The 26,194-nt window shown below is 41.7% G+C and overlaps 2 protein-coding genes across 4 annotated transcripts in view; one reads left to right on the forward strand and one right to left on the reverse strand.

The window, feature by feature from the left end:
* Positions 1–646: 646 nt before the first annotated feature.
* On the forward strand, positions 647–2,351 carry sp5l (Sp5 transcription factor-like). Its single transcript, XM_068342759.1, has 2 exons — positions 647–960; positions 1,302–2,351. The coding sequence occupies exons 1-2, from the start codon at positions 907–909 to the stop codon at positions 2,349–2,351; spliced, it is 1,104 nt and encodes a 367-aa protein (XP_068198860.1). The 5' UTR covers positions 647–906.
* Positions 2,352–3,920: 1,569 nt separating this feature from the next.
* Positions 3,921–26,194, reverse strand: part of arhgef25a (Rho guanine nucleotide exchange factor (GEF) 25a) — a 43,974-nt gene continuing 21,700 nt past the window's right edge. For 2 of the 3 annotated variants that reach the window (XM_068331776.1, XM_068331792.1), the window contains 15 exons: positions 17,382–17,689; positions 16,786–16,896; positions 13,202–13,326; positions 12,191–12,257; positions 11,743–11,846; positions 11,315–11,384; positions 9,872–9,961; positions 9,339–9,431; positions 8,780–8,830; positions 8,557–8,634; positions 8,235–8,426; positions 7,790–7,970; positions 6,865–7,094; positions 6,629–6,748; positions 3,921–5,793 (listed from right to left, as the gene is read on the reverse strand). In XM_068331776.1, coding sequence (XP_068187877.1) covers positions 5,668–5,793; positions 6,629–6,748; positions 6,865–7,094; positions 7,790–7,970; positions 8,235–8,426; positions 8,557–8,634; positions 8,780–8,830; positions 9,339–9,431; positions 9,872–9,961; positions 11,315–11,384; positions 11,743–11,846; positions 12,191–12,257; positions 13,202–13,326; positions 16,786–16,896; positions 17,382–17,689 — 1,946 coding nt within the window. In that variant the 3' untranslated portion in view covers positions 3,921–5,667. The remainder of the gene's footprint in view (positions 5,794–6,628; positions 6,749–6,864; positions 7,095–7,789; positions 7,971–8,234; positions 8,427–8,556; positions 8,635–8,779; positions 8,831–9,338; positions 9,432–9,871; positions 9,962–11,314; positions 11,385–11,742; positions 11,847–12,190; positions 12,258–13,201; positions 13,327–16,785; positions 16,897–17,381; positions 17,690–26,194) is intronic. The other variant, XM_068331783.1, reaches the window with a different exon arrangement.

Raw genomic sequence — 26,194 nt, forward strand, 5'->3', positions numbered from 1 at the left:
AGATTTCCTTGAAGTGAGACTCAGTTATTCTTGGAAATCATGTTTTTGTCTGCATATTTGTTGACTAGAAACAAAAAGTTTGTCCATCTTTTCCTTTCACAGAGCATCCCTCATTGCTGCCAAAAATAAAAACCCATGTATTCACTTTATTTACTTATATTCCCACCGTGGCGGTGAAGCAGTATGCAAATGCTCCCAGAGTGAAACACATTTTGATAAGATGGCTTTTTATTTTAACAGACTAAGCATTTTGTTCTTTGATGGGATGCAGACCTAAATGTAGATGATGTAATTTGCTGAGACAATAAATGTCAACTTTCAGATGTTCCTAACCTCAAAGTCGTGGAAACACTTTAATCTCGTATACAATGCATGACTCTTATCGTTGATTTTTTTTTTTAATTAAATTTTTTTTCAGAACAATCAGAGGAGGAGTCAATTCTTGTGGTCAGCATTTGGTTGAAATTGAGTGAAATTATGAGTAGCCCACCCATTCACCTAACAACGCCTCCCCTTCTCCCGCCCTCACTCACTTCACCTCTCTATTGACTGGCTGCTGTGCATCATACTGGAGACCCCGTTGAGAGGATCTTTTCTCTCTATAAAGAGAAGATTCAGCCCAGGCGCATTTGAGATGATCGCAAGGATTACCGGCGCGCCTCCTTGCCTCTAACAGACTGACATTCTTCAGCACCAAATCACCTGGACTTGTTAGTGTACAAGTATCATATGCCTATAGTGGACTGAAACACATTTGAATGACACCGGATTCCCACAGTACCTGAGTCATCCGACACCCGATGTGAGCGTGCGTTTCGCTCTCCGAGCTGCGGGACAGACTTTGCGCGTCGACGCATCAAACGCAGATTGGTCACAAGTGCGTGGAGAGAAGGAGCGTGAGGACAGATGGCTGCTCTGGCTATTCAGAGGACTGACAACTTTTTGCACACCTTTCTACAGGTTGGTTGCTTTATTTTCTTTTTTAATTGATTTTTTTTTTTTTTTTTGGGACTTAGCGCGCGGAGTAATTTGTGATCGTTCAGCCAAACTTCGTGTGGAATTCTTCACGTGGAAGATTAGTGAATGTAATTTAACTTTTTGCAGTTGTTGATATGATATGCAAACTAACGGTAAATTTTAAAGTATATTTAAACAAATCGGGTAATTTAATGCTAAGAAACAAGTAATTATTTTCAGACTTTTTTGCGTTTCATTAAATTCTCTTTTTTTCTATTACTCTTGAGGTAATGAACTAAAACCAAGAACATTTAGTCATCAAATGTGTTTGTGTATCGCCTCAGGACCGGACCCCCAGCTCCTCTCCAGAGGGAGCCCCCAACGCCCTCTCTTTCCTGGCCACCACCTGTAGTCAGGCCTGGCAGGTTGGAGGAACTATGGGCTCAGAAGGCTCCCAGTTCCCCTATGAGGGCACCGTCAGCTCCACGTCAGGAATGTTTCAGCTCTGGAGCAATGATATGGCACCGAGCACAGCCCTCAGCACGCATCAGATGACCTTCACCGTGCCTAAGGTGCAGTTCCCTGGACACATGCAGTCTGGCTTGGGTCACCATCATCATCATCACCCCCATCACCACCATCACCACCACCACCACGAGCTGCCTCTCACTCCGCCTGCCGAAACTCCTTCATCCTACTCTTTTGAACTCTCTCCGGTCAAGGTGCTGTCCTCACAGCCTCAGGCCAACGGTTCCTACTATTCTCAGCACAATAATGTGGGACAAAACTTTCCCAGCTTCCTTCAGAGCTCCACGGCCAGGCATCACCTACCTACAGGCCACGTGGAGGACGGGCAGCAATGGTGGAGCCTACCCCAAACCAACGCCACCCCTTCCAACCACCCGTTCTCCCTAAGCAGGCAGCTTGTTCTGGGGCACCAACCACAGATAGCTGCTCTTCTCCAGGGCACCTCCAAGGGCCTGCTGAGCTCCACACGCCGCTGTCGACGCTGCAAATGCCCTAACTGTCAGGCGAACGGTGGAGGGTTGGAGTTGGGAAAGAAGAGATTGCATATATGCCACATCCCAGAATGTGGCAAAGTTTACAAGAAGACCTCTCACCTCAAGGCACATTTGCGGTGGCATGCAGGGGAGAGGCCCTTCATCTGTAACTGGCTCTTCTGCGGTAAAAGTTTCACTCGTTCAGATGAGCTGCAGCGGCACCTCCGTACGCACACCGGAGAGAAGCGCTTTGGGTGCCAGCAGTGTGGGAAGAGGTTCATGAGGAGTGACCACCTCTCCAAACACGTGAAGACTCATCAGACCAGAAAGAGCCGATCTGGGCAGCCATCACAAAGCATGGATTCACTGCTGACCAGCATCAAAAGAGAGTAACGTCTGTGATCCGCTACTGAAAAGCAATCAATGGACAGACTGCGTTACGTACACAAGCAACCGAAGGTTTGCACTAAAGGATATGAAGCTCCCACAGATATGTTGTCAAAGCCCTACTTTTAAGGTTAAAGTTTACTTTATATTTAGAATATATTTACTATCTGTGTTCAAATTGTGTGTTATTTGAGACAAGGCACCTTTAAGAATACTTGAAAGTTTTTTTGGTGACGTTGTGGGAGATTCAATTTAAGGACTTGTTTAAATTTCAACTGATCAATTAATCAAGTTTTCCTACTTTTGTTTTTTGTAAATATTTCGTCCATGTCAAGGAATCGGCTGAAAGGTTTCCATTTGAATGTGTTGTTCATGCTTTCACGTTCAAGAGAAATATTTGCCTTAAACAGCCAAAATTAGTTCTTGTTTTTGTGATTTTTATTCATATATATATATATATACACACACAGTGTATATGCTGATATGTCAACATGAAGAAAGATCTTTTTGAAATGTGAGCATTTGACTAACAAATATCTCATCTGCTTTAAAGAAGCAGTGTTAAGCATCTCTGCGGCAGAATAGCAAACGCTGTAATTGTTTTTTGTAAATAATGTATAAATATGGTGAAGTCATGGCCGCATGTTAATTTGAATAAACATTGCCATTGCTGAAACAATTGGAACTGTTTCTGTTAATGTTATTTCTTGCATTGTGACATCTGTCAGTGATCCTCAGTGGCTGAAAAAAATCTTAACTCATTCTGTGTATTAATGAATATCTGACACCCCGCTGCTCTGAAAGATCTAACATATTTAAATGATGATTTAACCACATTTAGAATACAAAGGCTGCTCGTTGTGCTGCTGGTCTAGGAGGAAGAAGACCCTAAAGAGAATCTGACATGGTGGGCTGTTGAAAGATTTTCACACCTCAAAGTAAATAGTCCGTCCATTGATGGGGCAGTTTGTCTCGCCTACTACAATCAAGTTCACAGTCATGTGGTTTTTAATGACTGTTTTCTTTCGGTGGAGAGAACTGAGTCAACAGATGCAACAGAAGGTACTGGAGAGGAATTCTGTGTGAATGGGACCCCTGTTGTTGAGACCCCCTCAGTGGTGACAGGAACTCCCTTTGATTTTGCAACCTTGTGAAAGTTAATACTCCCCCCCCCCCTCAGTCCTGGTCTCCATATATCACAGCCGTGTTACAATCAGCCCAGCTTTCCTGCCCAGAATAGGGCTTTATTCAGAGGCCGGCCAAACAGATGTCTGCTCATCCAGGGGTTTCTTCTTTGTTTTTGTCCCGTTTGAACTTTGTCCGAGGGACGTACCGAGGCAAGTAAAATGCATCTGATGCCCTCTGAAGGGTCCACAGTAAAATAATACGGGGGCTGGATTAATTAAATTAACAAGGAATGAACAAATCATGAGAAGAATAAAGATAACTAATATTGTGACAGGTTACAAACGACTTCCATCACATTAAATGCAGTACAGATTAGAAGACATTTATGATGAAAAGTTGCTTGAATCAAGCTGCAGAAAAGAGAAAAGAAAATGAAACAAAATCCGCTTCAGTTTTAAAAAGTCTCCTTTATTTGATATTATACATCAGTTTCTAATCAGGCAAACATGGCATTAACTAACCATCTCTTGGTTCGATGTCTTTGCTTTTGGTTCCCTGCAGTGGTTATTTTGTGTTAATAATTCCCATGAAAACATGCCAGTTCAAATTAAGTGCATTTGCATTCTGTGTGATGGTTCCACTCACTCAATGTCTCGCCTCTCAGTTTACTTTATTTAATTTATTATGTTACTTGGAATGATTGCTGAGCTCACTGCAAACAGAAATTTGAGGCCTATTGATCTTTGGTGCAGCTGGAAGTGAGTCTTGTGGCGACCTCTAGTGGTCACAAGAAAGACCTCACTGGACATTGACAGGTCGGCCTCTGGTAGCTCTTCTGTTTTGTCACTTATTGTTGGTGCTGCAGCAGACAGTAGTACAGATACCTACCATTGTTTTCTTGAAGTAGTACCGCCTATGTGGATGTTTAAATAGTGAGGTGCTGATTTTGGCACTGATGATTGATCAAGAGGGAGCATGCAGGTTCCTAACCATCACCCTGTTTATCCAGCAACATATCCTTCATTTTACCCAATTGGAACACTTTATCAACATACACAAGTCATTCTTCATCTTACAGTGGAAATGTATGACATGACATTTATGGTATAGTCTGTACAGTATTCGATCCATGAGGGCAAAAGCTAACAGAGATTATAGAGATGGTGCACAGCCTCGACATGACAATAGTGGACTAATAAAACAGTTCTTATTATAACCAACGCACTTTTAAGGGCTTGTGCCCCTAAGCTCCCAAACTCAGCTTGGAAAGAAAAATCTTTGCAAATTAGCAATTTGACAATCAGTCACTAATGTTTCATGCAACACTTTGGGTCAGCACAGCAGTCCCTTTGAATGCACCCACTATATCGAGCAACTCCTATGGAGCTACCAAAAGAGCAAAATGTATTCTGAAGTGACGTCAGTACCCACGGAGACCCTCCAGGGGGTTTCATCAAACATTTTTTTTGTCTAGATCAAACAGAGGGGCCAGTCAAACAGCATAGGAGAGCACACAAGAACTCCCAACACTGTGGCAAGGAAGAAAGTTTTCACTTTCATTTGAAATTCAAGTGAGCAAAGTCTTTGTGGCATGTTCACATCAAGTGCTTTTTTTTTCCATTCTCGTTGACAAAAACAGTAAACTCAGACGACAGCAGGGGAATGACAAAATGTTGCTGACTGTCAGGATGGGGCATCAGAGTTACCAGAGAGTACGAGGGGAGCTTCTGCCAATCCTTGTACACACTCACACGCTCAAATGCATCCACGCAAACGGACATTCATGCACACACACGTAACTCCAGTGGCCGCCCCAATTAGGAATGGATATTTCTTCATCACACAAATTCCTGTTGCCCTTTGAAAGGGAGGTACACGGCAGACAAACTCTCAATAATGCAAGAAGTAGACACTGTAACACCGAGTGTCCACTGAGTGTTTATGCACACTCAAAGTAGCAAAGGCTTGTCACCCCCCACTGAAAGACTCTCTAAAGACAGGAGCAAAGTCAGTTGTAGCTGCAGCCCATAATTCCTTCATATGTTCCTTCGGGTTCCTTTATTATCCTCCAAAAAGACAAAACCAACCCAGGTGAGACTCCTGCCTTGAATAAAGAGACAGCAGACAAGTCTTCTGGTCTCCACAGCTGTAGCATTAGCTGCTGTCCTCTAGACTCCGGAAACAGTATCAGAGTTCATAGGTCATCCTCAGCGAGCTGAGCCAGGTTACTGGGGCGGCGTCCAGCTAAAGGGCCCGATAATAGAGCCGGGACCCCAGCGTCTGCAGCTTGACCCCTTCGACAGCCCTCTCCTGTCCTCTGCTGGGGAGAAAGGGAACATTTGTTTCATAGGTAGATTAAATAGTCTCAATGTGCTACTGTCATAAAACAGTTATATATTTGAAAAGAACACATTTTTAAAAAAAACTGAAAATCATGATTTCTTTAAATTCATAGAATCAGTCTTAAAGTGAGTCAGCTTAAGTTACACCCATTTATCCAAGAGTAGGAAACAATTTTCAGCCCTGACAGGCATCCCTTGCTCTGATTTCCTCAGCCTTCTTCCTGTTTGTTTTGTGCCAACTTATCCAACCTGAACAAACACAGAATGAGGTAAAGAGCAACAGACATTGGGCTGTCTGACGTCAGAGAGAGGATTACTAATGGTAATTTTAAGCTCAACAATGGGACGCTCTTACTGCAGATTGGTCATGGACAAACTTCAAAGTAAGAATACACAGGCCTGAATAAAAGATAACTTGTGTAACTTGTACATTTTTTCCCTCCTTGTATTCAGCTGAGAGAAACAAAGAGAGCTTTAGAAATTCTGTCAGAAATATTTTGATTTCTGTTGGTTCCCTTTTAATCCAACAGGGGGAGAAATAACTCTTCCTATGACAAAACAATCCCTTCACTGTTCTCTAGACAAATGACTGCAGCTTATTAAAGGCTTACTTTTACATCATCATTAAGGAGAACTGTGGAATTATTATCAGGCAATGTACAAAGGCCTGTTATTGTACCTGTGTTTTCCTTCCTACTGTTTGTTATTTTATTAATGTTCCTGGTGTTGGCATTGAATAATAGCAGACTACCAGACTACACAGAAGCAAAGCTCAATCAGGGCTTTGTGTCTAAATGTGTTCACAGGCACTACCTGCGCAATTTGCTTGGTGGGTGTGTAGAGCCCATTTGACACAGCTTGACAGTTCGGCTGATCGCTGAAGCCCAGTTGGACGTGCGATGGAGACGCGGTGTGGGAGTCAGGGGGGTATGGCTGGACCACATGCAAACGACATGAGGGGCATCTATAAACACTTTAGGTGATGCACACAGAAGCACTATTTGACATGTTTCGGATTCATTGGAAGTTTGTCAACAAATCAAACCTACATCCTGCAGAGAGTATCCTTCCCCGGGTCCGTGCCCCTGGACTTGGCTGGACAGGTAGAGCGTGGGTAGGGATGTGTTGTGAGAGTGTAGGGAGGGCAGTTTATGCCTGTCGATAGAGGCAGACGAGTGGGGCCGAAGGGCAGTGGCAGCAGACAGGGGGGGCCTCATGCTGCGGCCCAGGCTATTAGACTTGCTCTCTCTCCGTTGGTATTCAATCGGCGACTGCAAGGCTAAAAGCCAAAGTAGAACACAGACAGTTCTCACACTGCTCCACACCTGATTTCAGGTGTATTACAAGATGTCACATCACTGAGTTTCAAGTAACTTTCTATTTAACATTTAACTGTTTATATTTAAGAAATTTAATGAATGACAATTTATCACAACCTGAAATACCTTTGAATGCAAAGAAGACATATACTAAATGGATTATTTATATACAGTATTCATATTCAATTTTGTCAAATTTCAGTGAGTTGTACACGCGTAAATTAAGTGTTACTCTAGCATTTTTGCTATACAAAAATCTACTATAAAATTTTTTTTAAAACTACAAAATAGAGCAAGATGGAAATCTAAGAATGACCATAATTCATCTATTCATGTAAACTGTGTATTTTTAAGATTACAAATCCAAAATCAAAATGGTAGTTGTTTTTATCGTTGATTTTAAGTAGTTTTTTAAACTTCTTTTTCCTACTGTAACTGTATTTGAAGTGAATGGACTTCACTAACAAACTTAACAAAACTATATTGTCAAAAAAAAAAAAATTCAACTCAATACATTGAATCAGCTGTTTAAAATGCATATGTACTTACACCATCAAATAACTTTAAAAAATGGCAGGCTGACATTTGATCTATATATAGAGTAAATCAAGGGTACATTATATGGGATCATCCTCAGAGCATGGCTGGGGCTCACCGTTGAGGAAGTTACGTTGGGATTCCAAGATCTGAACAACATCGTTGAACCAAGCCCTGCAGATCTCGGGGGAGGAAGCCTGCAACTGGTATCGCACCACATTCCCATCAGGGTTACGTGATGTCAGCACGAAGCGAGCATCATCTCCATCCACGCTGGGCTCCACCCCGAGGCAGCTCACCTGGAACATATCACATCTGACTCGCATCTGTGAGGAGTCCAGCCTGCTGAGCTGCTTGTTAAAGTCTTCACTGACATATGCAAACCCTCTAAAAACAAAATCCCTGCCGTGGGATTATGTAATACTATCTGATTTAGGCAGGAATTAGAGCAAATGACTCATAGCCTGAGATTAAAATGTACTTTCTCATTTTTTTGATGTTTTTATTTTGTAAAACATTATGTGTAAATGATCTGAGATCACTGAGGCTCAGCTGTCACCCACCTTGATGCTGGTCTTAAAGATATACCCAGGGAGTGAAAAGCCTTTCTTCCTGTCAATTGGCTCACTGAAGATGACAAGCTGCTCAAAAAGAAAGACCCGTCTCTCCTTCGCTCGTGACAGGAAGCTGCTCTCCTGCTCGGTGACAATGAAAGTGTCTTGCTGGAGCAGTTTGCCCTGGGCTGTGATCTTCCCCTGGTACCACAGTGAGGATAGACACAACAAACAGGAGGACGTTGGTACAGCGTAGCTTTCATGGGCTGACTATTTGGCATGAGAAATGTTTTGAAGGCTGTGAAGGATGGTCTAAATTCCTGAGACATACCTCAAAGCCTTGTAGTCTGCCCACATTCATCATGTCATTGCAACATTTTGGCACAAAGCACATCACTTCTACTGCTTTCTGTGAAAAAGAAAAAAAGTTGGCTTGTTCAAGAACTCTATTAAAACCCAAGGCCAGCACACACAAAACAAAGAAACAAAGAAACAAACAAAAACATGCATGAACCTGTGAACCACGTTCTGTGCATATGTATTATTGCACCAACCTCTAACTCATCTGTGTCCATCCCAGCTTTGGTGTAATACTTCAAGAAGTCCTGCTCAAATAAACACAGCATGGTCACCAAAGGAGTCCAGGTTTACTGCTCAGAGTAAGGTAAGGACATCTGGAGGAGTATTTATGAGTGCTGAACCCACCTTTCATTTCAATGCCAAAGGGCAAAGCTTTATTTTTAGCTAAAGTTTTATACCAGGGATGTCATTTTATGATTATCTTCAAAGACTTGATTGTTTCGTCCACTTGGTTAGCTGTCATTATGTAGTGTGCCTCATGCTCTCTGGCTTGAAAGTAGCCAGGGTACACGATACAGCCGGCGTGTCAGCAGTGTGTGTGTGTGTGTCTGTTTGTTTACAACCCTGTGACTGACCCTACTGTGCATCACACAGCTGCACAGTAAACACTGGCATGTGCATGAGTGTATGCGTGTGTGTGTGTGTGTGTGTGTGTGTGTGTGTGTGTGTGTGTGTGTGTGTGTGTGTGTGTGTGTGTGTGTGCGTGTAGGTGTTTATGTGTGATCAACAGCAGAGAGGAAATCTATGTCTCACCTTGAGCAGCAGCTGGTACTTCATGATCCTCTGGACAGGTTTGATGAGCAGGTCGTTGAGCTGCAACCTGTGGCCCAGCTGCTGCCGCAACTCCTGAACACAAACGCAGCAACACAACATCCCATCAACATGACATCAAACAGCTCCTAATGTAATTACTGCCTGATAAGGAAAAGGAATCGATAACCATGGGAATAATATATGGCAGTGGAAAAGACACAAACATGGTCTTGTATCACATAGATGTAGGGCGACAGTTCGTCATGCTATCTGGCTTATTAGCTACAGGCTAATAAGCCAGCAAACAGTGTGTCATGGCTTTAAAGTGTTTGTCCTGAGTCAAAAAGTAAATACAATCTAAAGAACCTTCAGAATTTGTTATTTACTAAATTTAAGCCTTAATTTTAAAGAAATTGTTCTCATTTGTGGGTAATTTTCCATATTTTCTGGGATTTTATGGGCTAAAGATAAAATGCATTAACTGATTGATTAGTTAAGAAAAAAACAACAACAAATGTCAATGAATTACTCACCTCAAAATAAGTCTCGATATATTCTGATACGATATGCTCCGACTTGGGCTTGTTCTGACAGTATACAACGTACATATGCAGACGCCTCTCCTGCATCACAAGTCAAACAGTCATCTCATTATAAAATAAACCTGAACCTTATAAATTAGCCACAACTTGAAAAGGCATTCATGTCTTAGAAAATTAGATTTTTATTACGCTGCATGTAAATTTAAATGCTTTGAAAATAACCTAAATCAATGCAGAGTTAACAAAATGAAACAATAATTTGTCTTGTCCTGTCTGTCCTTTGAAGACGCTCCTGTCTGGTTAGTGCCTATTCTTCTGTGACTAATTGGTACAGGAGTGCAGATGCGGTGATCCTTAGGGCCCTAATGGAGTTTCATGAGCATCAGGTAATGTATAATTTACCCAGTGTGTAACTAGAGCCTTTTAGAGCCTGCTGCTAGAAGTGTGCACCTAGCAACAGGCTGCAGCTTTGTAACCTGGAGACCAGTGTGCTGCTCCACCTGAATACGGACGTCATGTTACATCACTGAAGAAAGCTGCATCCATCTGTCTGCCAGCATTCAGTATTGTCAGTGTGCACTTACTGTGTTTACACTGTATGTTTCATGTGTGTAAGTGAGCACACATGTCACTGACACACCCCTTGTTGAAAAACTGACTGGGCCTTCTGCTTTTCATTAAGGCCATATTCCCAGTCTACTTGTTTTCACAGTTTGACACCAATGTTTAGATTAAGTTATGAATTTCTTTATTCCCCCACAGGCTTTTTAAGTTGATTATCCAATGGGCTGAGCCTTATTGAATTGTTTAAAGAGCTACAGACTGAGTATGTCTAAGTGAACAAGGCAAAAGAGAAACATAATCATCTTCAGACAAGAAGTAAATTGGAGGGGGTCGAATTACCCAGCCAATGTCTGCCCCGTCTGCATGTGACACCACTTTTCCAAATTACATAAATCTAATTTCAGCATAAGCACTGCGATCCTGTACCTATTATTTTCTATAATAATATACTAAACAGTGATTCTGTCTCTCATGTTTCACTTTGGTTTAATTCTTCAGCCAAGATGTGTAGGAAAGAAGTAGGTCAGAGTCTTCTTATACCCTGTTCAATTCTTATTGTCTTCTGTGAGTGTTGTTTCCCTGGTGTTTCCTCGCCCGTCCAGCTCAGTCTGGAAATTAGCCAACAGGTTGTTTGCATGCAGTGAGCGTTAGTATTGTTTGAACACAGCATGGACTGAGGCGTATCAGTAACAGGGAGGTGGAAGGAGGAACACTAGCACTTGAAAAAGACACACACACACACACACACACACACACACGGTGTGTGTGTGTGTGTGTGTGTGTGTGTGTGTGTGTGTGTGTGTGTGTGTGTGTGCGTGTGTGTGCGTGTGCGTGTGTCTGTGTGTTTGTCTATATGGTTGCCATACTCACATGTTTGATGAAGAGCTGAGCCAGCTTCTCTGGTTCCACCAAACACTTCTCTAGCTCTCCCAGGAAGTACCTACATACAGAGACCCCCCCCCCCAAACACACACACACATACATCCCCCCAAAATAAACACACACACATACACACACGCACACACACACACACACACACACACACACACACACACACACACACACACACACACACACACACACACACACACACACACACACACACACACACACACACACACACACCCATAACGCAAGGTCAGATTTATCTGGTGACCTTTTGTTCATTTGTCGTTTTCTCATCTGTGCACACAGGAGTCCACCAATCACTGCTCAACTTTTACTTGGAAGACAACAGGAGCAAACAAACAACTATCCACAAGCGGAAATCAAACACATTTGCAAAATAACAGTCTTACTCCTTATGCCAGTCAAATATTTGGTGAATGTTCCCAAAAACAATCTTGTCTTTTCCCTTCATGTCCTCCGGTATACCTCTGAAGTTCATCGTGCTCATGTAGCCCTGAAAGGAAATGACAGAGCTGCTCATCACACGTCGAAAAAGTACAGCACAGTACCGCAATCTCACCCCTGACAAGACTTTATTAACTGCCAGTTGGCAAGTATTCTTCTCAAGACCAAAATGTTGCCAGCTATTTAAGGCACAGGAAGATGGATTACCTCGCAACATTATACTCTTGAGGATAATAATTCACAAAGTCTGCTTAAGGCTTCAGACAGGGGGGCGGACCCTGACAAATGCATGGTGAGAGCAGATGGACCCTACAACTAAGGATTCAGAGCTCTCTGGGTGGATGAATGAGCTACCAGATCGAGTGTTGCTCCCCGCTAATCTGTGTATTTTACCTCTACTATGAGCCCCAGGTCTGCCACATAGTGCTTCTCCGTCTCAATAAGTTCCTTCAGTACATACCTGCAAAACATACCAATGAGGAAAATAAGCACCAATATGAGCAATCTTGGTAACATTTTTAAAAGTCCCATTTTCCTCACAGTCCCAGAATGATTCCAAATCGTAATTTTACTGAATGTTTCCAGGAAATTATCATCTGATTTAGCACAGGGAAAGTGGAGTCAGAGTATGACTGGTAGACTTTAAATTAAATCAATATAATTAATTAGCATAGCCCACTGAATCCAGTCAGCAGACAACAAGATTAGCTGAAATGCAACATGTGAGTGTAAAATACAAACAAACATAAAATTGTGCAAATTTGCAGACAAATGAATTCCTATAAAAATTGATTTCCATGAATGTGTTTAATCCCTATAAAGATAAGGATGATTAAACCTAGAAAAACACCAGGAAGAAATGCTCTCCATTCTAAATCAACATCCCAGTAAGATCATGCTCAGTCCCAGGACTGAAAGAGAAGCAGCAAAATTAAAATAATCAAACTTTAATCTTGTTATCCATTTGTGTGGATTTACCAAGAAAAGTAAAAATGACTTATGTTTCTGGGTAATTGTTGAATAGCTGATATCCACTGGAATGTGATAAAATACTGGCAGATATCCGAACGTCTTCAAAATTACATGAAAAATTCAGACATTTGTGCTTTGCAAATGATGAACTGAGGTGACTTTACTGATTGATCCTGTAACTTTTCATCTAACGTCACAATATAGATAATAATAGAAAGAAACCAACAGGATGCTAAACCAGGTGTGTTCATGTTAAAATAGTTAACATCAGCACAATAAAATATAGATTATTGTGTAAATATTCAAGGTTAAATGCCCTCATTTTTAGCTACGCTCTACTACAATGTTCTTTGGAAATTAAATGTAGGTATGTATTGACAGAATATTGGTAGCGTTATGCTGCAGTGAGACTGGATCTGTTCAAACACATACATGCTTTTCTCTAAGGCACTTCCCCTCTCCTCCTCTGAATCTGCCACAGTTGACCACTGGCTGGAGGTATCATCCATCAAGACAGATCCGCTATCATCTGGCACAATACTGGTGGACTGGGTGTCCTAACGGTACCGAAGCAGATGGAGAGACAGACAGACAGACAGACAAACCGTTTGTCAGAGGTCCATTTCCAGTAACGTGAATGATTCCAGGAATAAATGAGGGGTAAATAAAAAGCTGTGGAGGGATAAAAATGATGGAGGCTGTCAACAAGACCGGGGAGAGATTCAAGGAAAAAAGATAGAATGATAAGAGCAGATTCAGATAATGATCGTTAATGATCCATGCTGTATGCATGAGCCACAGATGGATGGAGAGAGAGAGACACTATAAGATGGAAAAAAAAGTGAAAGGGAGCAACAGGCAAAATAGGAAATGAAAAATAATGATCTGGATGTTCCAGAAGTTACAGAAAGAGGAACACAGCAATTGCAAAGAAGCTGGAAATGGCATAGCATTACTGATTCATATGTGAATAAAAGACATTTTTTTGTTTCACCACCTGCAGTTTGAAACAAACATGTAAAAACATCACATAACATCGTCTTCATATCTGCAGTGCCATCACAGCAATGTCGTGCAGCGTTGCCTACTGAAAAAAGAGCTACATTCAGGATCCAAGGTTAAACTCTTGTAATCGATTGTGTTCATGTGTTATATATATGACCTCCTTTTCATGCTTGTTCCTGGAATTGATATCATTTCCTGTGGGGGTCCTCGTGCAAATATGGAGACATTGTGCAAACTGCAACAAAGCCTGCAAATAACCAAATCCTCACCTCGCTAAGCCTTGTATCTGCACAAGACTTTCGTGATTGGACAATCTAGTTCTCGCCCACATTAAGTACTTTTATTACCTTTGTATGGTCGTAAAATGAGTCAGTGTAATCTCTTTGTCTGACTCTGTCTACTTTTCTCTATTTTTAGCCATCTTTTCATCCATTTCATTTAAAGACATTCAATCTTTTTTGCCTACTGTGTACACAAATAGGGCAGCTGTCTGTCCTCACTTAAGTCCCTGTGTTCCATTGTCTTAGTCAAGCAGAACATGTCCACCTTAAACATACACAAACCTGCACGCTCACCACAGACATATGCTAAACCTCCCAGACTCCCCTGGCAGGCAGCTGCCCAATAGGGAAATAAATAGATAGATCAGTTAGGTAGATAGGTATATAAATAAAGGGAAAGAGACATTATATTCTCATTTATTACTTCAACTTCTTCTCCTCCTATCCGCATGATTGTCACAGTGTTGTACGAAAGGGAGAGAAAAAGAACAAGAGACAAAGCTAAAGAGAGAGATGTGGATGCATGGAGAGACAGAGAGGCTCCACAAATACCCTCGCTCCCCCAACTCATCTACCCCACTAGGAGTCCTCAACCAGGCTGACAGGTCTCCCTAGCTCCCTGATCACTTCCAGATGTGCTGTGGCAAAGCCCACAGGAAAAATTCCCCATGTCTCCCCCTGTTGCAAGTTTTGTTTTTCCACTCAGAAGCTAAGAAAAAAAACTGACAACAGTTTGAGAAAAGCCTGGGATCGTACTGTTGTGCAGTGTACTTAAAAAGTTATATTGATCCCAACATCTGAGAAACTGTAGGGCTCAAAAATAGTCCTCAACATCCAGTTTGAAGCAAAAAGTTCTCAAACTTTAAAAAATCTTGGCTTTGAAATAAAAATGTGAACAAAACACTACAAGTGTTTACAAATAGGTTATCTACATTATTTTATTTAATAAAGGAGGAGCTGAATGCTCATCTGTGATTTAATTGGCACCTGTTTATTTTTTCTAACCAAGACACAGGTTTTGTCCTTATCATTTTGGGTGTTTGAACACATAACCACTGCACAGAATTTAAATGACTCTAATGAGCTTAAAACTCAAAAGTTAATGCTTCTTTGTATGGATGTAATATAATGCATTCAACATTGATTTTCAGACATGATAACTGTAACTGACAGTCCTTGGTGTTCCCGTACAACAAATGCTGACAGATGCAATTTAAAAGCATTGCTGCAAGTAAAGAGGAGACTTCAAAGCTCTAAAAAAAAAAAAAAAAAAAAAAAAAAAACAGCACAAAATTCTATTCCCGTATCATTTAGCTGCTCCTGGAACATTTGATTTTGTTTGATCTGAGTCAAAGTGACAGTCTGTGCAAACTGTTCCACAAGAAAAGCCATTTATGAACAACAATCTGTGTGGCGTTCTTCCTTGAGTCTGCTTGCTTGTTCAAAGGCTGAAACACAATCAAAAGAACTACACACTGACTGGGAAACAATAATTGTTGTGATAAATGTTTTATTGTGCTTCATTGTGAGTTTAGAGATGTCACTTTGAAGGGATGTGGGAATCATTAATGTATATGTGGGAGTGTGGCTACTGAAACAATGACAGCTTGGAGATGACTGACCTACATACTTTAATCTCTCTGCTTCTACCTCCATCAATCTCTCTCTCTCTCTGTCCAAAACACTGGCAGTGAAAACACCACAGCACTGACCTCATCCACATGATGTAATCATATTAATGGCTTTTGATCTGTTGTTGAGAATCAAATTCAGACTTAAGTGCTCTAACGGAATGCACTCTACTTTGTGCAAATGCTGAACTTATCATTATTGTTTTACTGTATGTTGATAGATCACTGTGCCCGTAATGCGTATCACATTTCTGTTGCTCCAGTGGATCACGTTTCCCGTCATGCTTCCCTCTCACAGGGAGCACGTACCCTCTGGACAGCTGACTTTAGACTATCTTTGCCATCAACATATGACTCAGAATGCGTGATGGAGAAACAAATGAGTACGTGAGAACATAGTTGTCTCTGTCACTTCGCAACGGTGGTGTCATCTTTCTCACATCTGGATCATTTCCTATATTTCTCGAGGCATGTTCTTTTGAAACCCACTAAATGTGAATCTTGAATCACAAATGTCATTATTATATACTGCCCTGTGGTTCTCTGGTGCATTGATCTGCTCTGAGAGGGCCTTGTATCCATTTACACTACTTATAATCCTACATAAAGAAGGGCCATATTTCTGGTGCTGCATATCTTTTCATCAAATGTCATGTCTGTGTAAACATGGTTGCACAACACAGTGCTCCTGTTTTCACTTTTGTGTTTATTTGCATGAATGTTGAGCTCCAGCAGCACCAGTACAGCTAGCCATTTCCAGATCTGGCTCGAGGGCCTTGGGGATAAACAGTACTGGTTACAGTTCCCTGGCAGTCCATGAATAATCCTGGGAGTCCTCTCACTGTCTTCAGTAAACTGTCTGCTGAAATTAACCATAAGTAGATTTACTACTGATTGTTTCTCATCATGGCAAATTTTTGGGGGGGCAAAAGTAGTAGGTACATTAAGTTGTATTCTGCATCCTGTTAAAAAAAAAAAAAGTAAATAAATACTATCTGTTTTCCAAACAACATCTGCTCTATCTCATTTCTATGTGAAAAAGCAATATATTCTGACAGATACAATAGGTTAGACTGATTGTTTGATCGTGCAAACTGACCTGAATGTTTGGCATTGACGTGCAGCCAATCAGCGAGTTAGTTATGTAGCTGGGGGACTGCAGCGTAGCTGGCGACAGGTCCTCGGGGCTGGCTAGACCATCTTTCCACTCCTATCACACAGAGACACATCCACAGATTCAGTATAACACAATAAATGCATGATACAAAATGTCTCCAGCCTGCCCTTGCATTCAAGTGCACAGCAGCAGCAAACAAGGACACAGATGACACGAGTTCCTGCATCCAGAGCCTGCAGTGCTGCTGTCATAACACTCTGTGCCCCATGGATCAAACCTGTGTTGTTTATGATACTCTTGATAGACCTAGTATAAATAAGCCACGGGCAGGATGTTGCCTTTAGTTTTTATTTTTATGATGATGAAGCCTTGAATGTTTAATTTAGAACCAGTTTATATGATGGCTGGTTAGCACCAATTCCATTTAATAAGTTTACTTAAGAGGTGGTTTCATCTCTTTTGTGTAAAGACAGAATTACAGTACAAAGAATCATGCAAGGTTTTGTTCAATTAGTTCATGTGATAAAAAACCCCATTAACCCATTAACAAACTTTAACTGCATTACTTTATATCTCACCAGTTCTCCGTGAGTGATAGGTAAAATAGTAAGACTCTCCTCAGGCCTGGGGGGGCTGCCCACATCCTGGCTATAGCTATAGGATGAAGGAGGTGCAGGCTTCCCCTCGAGTTTGCAGACCTGGCGCTCCCCTTTGGCCGTGCCCCCGGCGCTGAGTTTGCGGACAGGGTTTGTGAGCCACTTCTTTAAGGTGCTCACAGAGCGCCTGGAGCCGGGGGAGCTGGGAGCTGAACTGCCTGATGCCTGTGGGGGCAACGACACCACAGAGGTGGAGATGCTGCCCTCACTGCCGGCTGCCGAGTATGAATCTGAAGAGAGGAAACAGAGATGAATAGAGGGCGAAAGGTTAATGGTCAATAGTCTGAGGGTACAATATAATGGAGGGAGACAACTTATAAATAACAGTTCACAAGGATAAGTAAACTGACGATCCACATTCACATCTCTGTGGTCAACGAAGCCTTAATCTTGGGATAGAACAGAGCAAAAGGAACTTTTCTTTCTGAGGAAAAAGAACCCTTGATTGACAAGTGAATGAGGGCAATGAGTGGCGATGGAGTATTTGAGGTTAGGAGATATGTCAACACCAAGAGAGAAGTAAAGAGGGAAATAAAACAAAGACTGGATATATAAATAGCCTCCTTTTTCAAACACAGCTGTGCAGCTGTGGGTGGCACCATAAAGGACACACTGTTCTTTTTCTGTCAAGCAGACCACGATTTTCATATTAGAGCTGAGTATCCAATCACATGACCAACAGGTTGACCAACGGTCAATGTGAAAGAAAATACTCCAGACCACTTGCAGACTGACTACTGAACAGTGATGTCAGGAGGACATGGGAAGTAGGCTCTGAGGGGGGAGGGTAATTCTGACCTCGGACCGGACATCCACTTTAATCCTTTGTATAGAGTAAGATTGTTGCTTGGGACTGTTTGTTTTTTCTGTCTTGTCCTCTATTCACATCCTGCCTCATCCAGCAAATACTGCCACCCTTCCTTCTGCCCTTTCCAGTCCAGAGATAGCTCTTCCTCTAGATGTGTGTCTGGAGTGTTTTATCTGGTGTGTGCAAATGCAGTTAAGTCATGCTTCAAATCCAACCTTTGCCCAAGAACTCACCTCTGACCCTTGAGCACCACTCTGTTACAGATGGGAAACATTCTCTCGTGCTTCCAGCCTGTTTATGCTCTACGTTAAAGAAAGATATATGGAATGAATGCAGAAGACATCTGAAAGGTTCTGCATGTTTTCTGCATTTATTCCACATGTAAACGGATAAGTTTTTGTCCGACACAGTTTGCATACAGCTTTGAAGAAAAATTAGTTGGTGATTGAGATTTGCATCTGTTTACCATAGGACAATACACTATCCTCAGTTTGATGTTCTTAATGTGGACCGCAGAGGAAGCTATTAACACAGCAATCAGCAGTCGCTGACACAGCCTGGCTAATTTTGTGGGTGTACCTTCTTCAAAGGCAGAGCCAGAATAGATTCACAATCCCTTCCATTCGTCTTTAAAGCAATCCAACACACTACTCATTGAGATACTTTTACAATATTAACCACTGTGCTGCTCAGTGAAAATGACATTTGTAAAGTGTTGTCTTCTCTTTAGTCCACAAACCTGACCCTGTGGCAAACATCAAACCAAGGCAACATCATATTGCTACCAGTGCAAGCTTGGGTGAACAACTTTGTGGATATTAGTGCATGTTATCCCGTGACGACTGATGTCCTGACCCTCTCTTCTATCAATCTCACCTCTGCACTTGAAAGTATGGAAAGTGACCGAGAAGATGGGCGACACAGGGAGGGGACGAGAAGCAAAAAAAGAGGACATTTCTAAAAGATATCACGAAAACCTGAATGGTTCCATAGACATTTGTTGGAGGGTGCTGTTAAAATAGCACAGGCAGATCATGAGCCATTTATACAGGTCCCCAACGACAGAGAAGAGGGGAGATGTGAATATGATGCTGAGTTCATGTGATAATGCCAACCACTGTTTCTCTGACCTCTATCAAGGGCCAGGCCTGGGGGTTAGTGTTTCCCATTCTCTGGTCAGGTTCTGGTCAGACCAGGCTTTAGGGGTCACAGCACAGAGACACAGCCAGACACATCAGCTGAGGTAGCTAATAAAATAATGGGACAGAGAGACTGACATGTTCTCTGTGCCTGGTGGGAAATAAAAGTGGGCTGAGACAGCAGCAGAGCAGCATCAAAATGAACATATACTGTACTGAGTGTGCCTACTGGTTTCATAATGAGGATTATTGTTTCTGCCTCGGACCAGTCTCAGGAGTTCTCCAACTTCTTGTTGTGTAAATCAAAAGAATCAGTTTGACCCTGGAAGCGTTATGGACCCTACCTAACATTCATCACAGAGACTTGTTTTTCAAAATAACAGCAAGGAAACTACTTAATAACAAAGGAGTTTAAGAGCAACACACCTCCACTCTCCCCACGCAATATAAAATGCATGTTTTCGCATCATTATTTCCACAGAGGAAATCTGATTGAAACCAATGTTTCCCACTCTTCCTCTGTCTTGATGGATTCTAAGGGTGCCTGGTGATATTAAAGAAAAGGGTGTAGAGGTTGTCCATTCATTCATTTATTCATTGTCAAATACCCGCTTCATCCACTGTTGCGTAGTGCTGGAGCCTATCCCAGCCGACTAGTGGGCGTAAGGCAGGGTAAACTCCAGGCACGATGCCAGTGCACCATAGACTCACACATAAACAGACAAGCACACACATACACTCACACGTACTGGCAATTTGGTATCATCAATTCACCTAAGCTGCATGAGCTGCTGGAGAACCCGGAGAGAACTCACACAGACACGGGGAGAACATGCAAACTCTTCACAGAACGAGACCTGAACCAGGAACTGCCTTGCTGTGCGACAGGGCTACCCACTGCGCCAACGTGCCGCCCCTTGTGTAGAGGTCGAAAACAAGAAAAATATTAAAGCAACTTGACTATTCTTTTCTGTGCTTGTGATAAGTAACAATACAAGGCACAGGGAAACAGGCTTGAATTAGCTTTGAAAAGAGCCAATAAAAAACAGAAATAATGATCTAAAACATAGAAATACTCTCTGTCATGCAGTCTAAAATGGGGAAATACCTGGCCTCTTTGCTGAAGGTGGAGACGGAGGAGAAGTAGAAGAAAAAGAAGAATCAACCAAAATTGATCCCCTTGGAGGGAATTTTTCCCCCCACTCTTGTAGGTATGTTGTTGTTTATCACACGTGTGTATACATGTGTGTGTATAGGCCTGCAACACATACACACACACACACACACGCTTACGCACACACTCACACACACACACACACACACACACACACACACACACACACACACACACACACACACACACACACACACACACACAAGGGCCTGGAAGCATGCAAAATAATGAGTGGTAGAGTAGCGGGCAACTCCTTCATGGTGCTTCTAATCAGCAGTTGGTAGGGGGATTTTGCTTTGCTCAACGGCACCTCAGCAGTACTCAGGAGGTCAACTGGTACCTCTCACTGCCAATTCACACTCCAAACGTTTTGGTCCATGTGGGCCTTGAACCATTGTAAAGTGTATTGTACAATGAGCCATCTCTGCTCATGTTTGAAATTCTGTTACAGCGACAGTACATCAATTAATTCTAAAAACCATTTTGCATTTGACACAGGCTTTTCAATCATGTAAAACAGAAAAAGATTTCATGAAATATTGTTATTTTACAAAGATTTGGATAGATATGAGGTTGAATATGAATAAGTAATCAGTACATTTCTGAGCATTCAATGTTTGGAACTGAAAACCACAGAGCAAATACAGGTATGTTACATAAGAAAAGCACCTTCAACCTTTGAGATAGTGTCTTGATCCGCTGAAAAACTTCTGTCAAACTCCCCATTATTGATTTGTTAAGTGAGCGCTGCTGAGCCAACAAATCAGGCTGAAAGTGCTTGCTGTAATGGAGTGAACTTGTTCACAGCCGCTCTCTGGAGCTCCTTTTAAATCTTTCTGCCTCATGGGACCATATAGACGATTTGGGAATCGCTGAACTCCATACCAACAGACATCCAGATGCCAAGATGTTGTGGTAAAAACAAATGGCACAAACATATTATTTCCAGGTGTTTTCCCAGATGGGCGGATTTATGGCTGCTGGTCTGTAAGAGGCCTCCCAGTGTCATCTGTCAGAACAACTAACACAAAGTACATCAGAGGAAGGCAACCTGCTATGTAACCAGTGTCAAACATGTTAAATGTATGTGTGAGACTTGCCAATGCCAGCACCTCACAGATGACCACTCCAGGGCTTTGAGACATTGGTGGTCAACACACAGGCACCAGGTGCCTGGATGAATCATTGGAAACAACACCAAGCAAACCCTCCCTGAACTTCTTCTGCTTTTTATTGCAACCTCCACTGTACAATCTGCAGCCCAGGCTATGCATGTATATTGCATTTCACCTACTCAGAGGAAATGGACACTTCACATCAACTATCAGGACCTTGTCTGCACTCTGGCGTTCAGACATGCAGACTGAGAGACCTGAGATAATGAGGCACTTAGTACCTGAAGCCTATGACCGGAAAGCCGTTAATGTCCTCTGAAGGACCTCCGCAGGAATACTGTACAAAGCTGTGTGACATTAAATAGCTCACGATATATTTGTATGGCTCTCAATAAAAAGACAGTTGTCAGACCATTCGAAATACATTTACACATTATGTCTCATTTCTTCTGATAGTTTCTGACAAATCATATTATGTCTAATTTCTTGTGACAATTTCTGACAAATCCTTGCACTTTTCTGCTCTCTCCTTCTTCTGCCCTCCCTTGCCTCCTCCTCTTCAGCTTTACTCTTTCCCCACTGACAACATGCCAGCATCGCCACCCCACTCTGATTTTTGCTCTCTAATAAACTCTCCCTCTCTCTGAACTGCAGTGCTCCAAAAACTTTGGCTTGGTCCTGCTCTGGGATCAGGTCAAACAGCTCCCTACTCTGATGCAATGTCTTGTTCTGCCCCAAAGCTGCTGAGGCCAGCAAAGCTCAACATGAAAAACAAGAGGCAGAGAAGACAGTCAGAGAATGACTTATGCAACTTAACCAGCAACCTCAGAAATCCTCTAACACAAAGATTATTCATGGTTTAAAAAGCCGTAAACAAAGATTAAGCACAAATTCCATAAAGATTGAGGTGAAGAGATGAAGAACATGAAAAAGAAAAGGAACATGGGAAGGAAGAAGATTAGGTGTCAGTATTCTTAAATATCCTTGAGAGCACGTTAGGAGGATGTTATGCGTAGAGACCTTGACATGCTGTCCTTGTATCATATAAGAGTATACCTAAATGCAGTTCTTTGATGGGGATGCATTGCAATCTGATCTACAGTTGCAGAGTTAATGTCCTCCTAGTGACCTGGTTTTTGCAGACACACAGTCTTTTTGACTCCATGTGCAGAGAAAAAACATCCTTGGGATCCCACACAAACAAGTCATCACTATCACCTTCCCACCACCTACACTCTCATGCATACTGTTAGAGAGGTGACATACTTTTCTTCAATGTAAAGCATCAAATCAATGTCTGTCACAGAAAAACAGTCACGAGTAGATGACACTGGCGTTGATCTCATTGTTTGTGGAACAGTGAGGAAGAGTGATTCACACACTTCTGCTGATTAAAAGCTTATGAATTCTCCCTAAGTGATAGATGGATCTCAACAAATATTAGAGTAATTGTCAAAAATCAGGTCAACTTGAGTATCATGGTGTATTAGTAAAGTACAATAGTAAAGTAAAGTTGTGCCTTTATGTCAAGGTTCATGCCATCTGAGATATTGCAGCCCCAATCTTATCTGAGGTTTCAATCAACAGAAATCTCTTCTTTGCATTTGATTTGCATCCCAGTCCATCAAAAGTGTCAGCATGAGAAGGCAAGGGCAATCTGACTAAAGCTGCTGCTGTGGTATTCTGGCAGTCTCAGACTGGAACCATGTTTGTGGTTAGTTGGTCAGAAAACTCCAGACATTCCTTCAGAACCATTCAAAGAGAGATTTAGAAAGTTCCTGCACCATCTGCCTTTAATTTTGTTAATGTTGGAACCTGAAAATATAGATTGAGTCTAATTCAGGTTGTTAATGTTCCAGTGCAGTCGATGAACAAGCGGAAATACAAGTACATGTACTCCTCAACATATAAACATTCGACTTCCAAACATTGGGAAATACAATCAAATGCGTGCTGCCATATCAGACTGTTGTACTGCAGTTCCCCTTTCTGAATCAACCCCAACCGAGCAGGACCGCTGCGTTCAAGCATCTCGTCTCCCCCTCTTGTTGTTGTTTGTTGTCATCTCTGTGAGCCTCTCAGAGATCCAGGCTTTGTGCCTTGGATATTTCACTGTTTATCGTGGATTATAAAGCAAAGGGTAGTGCCGATAGTAGTAATGGTAATGACGTTACTGATGACAACTCCCCCCTTCTCCTGCTTTTCCTTTGGTAAGTTACATGCTACACGCTACAAGCTACATGCTACACTTCTATACAAGCTGATTCTGGCTGTTGTTGTTGGATGCGCTTAAAAAAACTGGTCATTAGTTCCATGAAGTGTCTTCTTCTTCTCCTCAAGGATTCAGTTATAAGGAGCAAGCTGGGGATGGAGCTCATTGTAGCTCAGCACACACTTTGCAGGTATGCTGCCCTGGGTTAAATCCCCATCATTTGCAGTCCTATGAGGGTGCAAGCCTGTGTCAACAGTAGGTCAGTTCCGAGCCTGAATGTGCAGAGGTTGCATCAGGAATAGCATCCAGTTTTAAAAAATTAAAAAAAATAAAAATTTGCCAAACAAATATGAGCATTAAGTAAAAGGAGCAAAAGCTTATCATAAACTAATCTGAATAATAAAACAATCATGTGAATTACAAGAGACACCTAACGGTAAATATTAGAACTATTTGTATGGGTTATTGTTTTTACTTGTATATGATTTTATTCTTATTTGTTATACAGTAACATGATATGTGTTTTCTAGTGATTTTAAGAGTCCAATTTGTGGTGGACAAACTTGCACTATATCTTAATTAATTATGTGTTGCTGTTATGTCTTGTTTTTGCTTCCAGTAAGTCTAAGGGAATAGTCCTTCCGTATTAGTAGTGATGGCATTTAAATGACCTCAAATGGTGATTTAAAATTGAAATTTAATAAATAATGACATACAAACAATTGTATTCGTATGCTGAGGACTGCCTGTATTGATTGACATTTAAGTAATTTACCTAATATTTTTCATTTTAATTAAGGAGCATTCCAACAGTATGGCATTGCAGTGAAAGGGAACAACAACTATAAAATTCACAGAAGCAGAAATATTTTTTACTCCTGACTCATCGAAAACCACAGGTGGGTTCGTTGTTGATGTTGTATTAATAATTGAAAAGTTAATGTTACATTAGGTTGACGCACAAAAACTACTTTATCTGATATGCTAAGATTTTTTTAAAATTTAAATTAAGAAAAGGCTAGCAGAGACCAGGACAATCTGACTTTTTAGAGTTTTGGATAAACAAGGCTGAGCCAAGCTTACAATAGCTGATCTATTATGTACCTCGATGTATCTTTCATTAGAAAGTCCTGCTTGCCTGGTAAATGCCCACAAGCCAAATAAATAACAGAGGTTTTCATTTAAATGCAATTATCAAGCCTTTTGAAAGCTCCATTCATACTGAAGAGGCAATAGATGAATATTTAATGCAGGAGATTATTGGTACAATTTAGTGGTATTTGGAGTTCAGCAGGAAGCATTTTATTTAGTTTAAAAGACTAATTTATTTAATGCCATTATTTACTTCATCATAGTCTACATGCAGACACACAGGGGACATTATTTCATGATAATGTTATGTTCTGCATCCTTCATGGTTAAGGCAACTGGGCTGAGCGGGAGGTCATGGAGCTTTGAAAACCCACAAAATTCGTACATCTTGATCAGAATTTAGTGTTGTCACTTCTTTCTTTAAAAAATCCTGGGGTAATAAGCAAGTGATGAAGGTAGCAAGAGCAACATAGCTCTTGCTACTTGAGCCACTAGCCACATATGTGCACTCAGACGGTCAGGATTGAAGCAACACCCCTGTTCAGGGACAGCACTGTTCCCCCCTTACAGGGAAAGGTCTAGAAAAAGTGACCTGAAGAAAGATTGCCCCACTTATCCAGCCAGTATACCGCAACTGACTGAACAACTAGATATGTGGTTGAGTTTGCAGAAAGTCTTCAGAGAAGAATGCAACACACTTCCACAAAAAGCATACCGTCTGTGTTGCAGCCTGGAATATCAGAACCTTAATGGACGAAACAATTGTGATAGTCCTGAATGTCAAATAGCCCATGTGGGACATGAACTACAGCAGTACTACAATGATATTGAGAAAAACGCCTGGCAGATACAAGGAAACTACTGAGGGTGGAGCTGGGTATACTTTTTTCTGGTCTGGAAAGGTACCGCAAAAGCCAAGGGAAGTAGGAGGGAAGTAGGAGCTGTAGGGAAGCAGGAGCTGGTTTTGCCATTAGCACCTCAATTTTCAACACATAACACTCTCTCCCAAGAGGTACTGATGGCCAACTGATGTTGCAGAACCTACCTCTGAAAGAGAAGATGCAATTATCTCTCATGAGTGCATCTGACCCCCACCATGACCTACACACAACAGCAAAAAGAACTTTTCTACTTGAACCTTACATATGTGCTACCATGAGGTCCAAAGACACTCAGCCATAACTGGGTGTCCCTA

Source organism: Antennarius striatus, chromosome 2 (genome assembly GCF_040054535.1).
Source record: "Antennarius striatus isolate MH-2024 chromosome 2, ASM4005453v1, whole genome shotgun sequence".
Classification (NCBI taxonomy): domain Eukaryota; kingdom Metazoa; phylum Chordata; class Actinopteri; order Lophiiformes; family Antennariidae; genus Antennarius; species Antennarius striatus.

Excerpts from the sequence above, each read along its gene's own strand:
- sp5l (XM_068342759.1), top strand. The coding sequence starts at position 907 with ATGGCTGCTCTGGCTATTCAGAGGACTGACAACTTTTTGCACACCTTT. Across the intron at positions 961-1,301 it reads TTTTGCACACCTTTCTACAG|GACCGGACCCCCAGCTCCTC; the intron begins GTTGGTTGCTTT and ends GTATCGCCTCAG.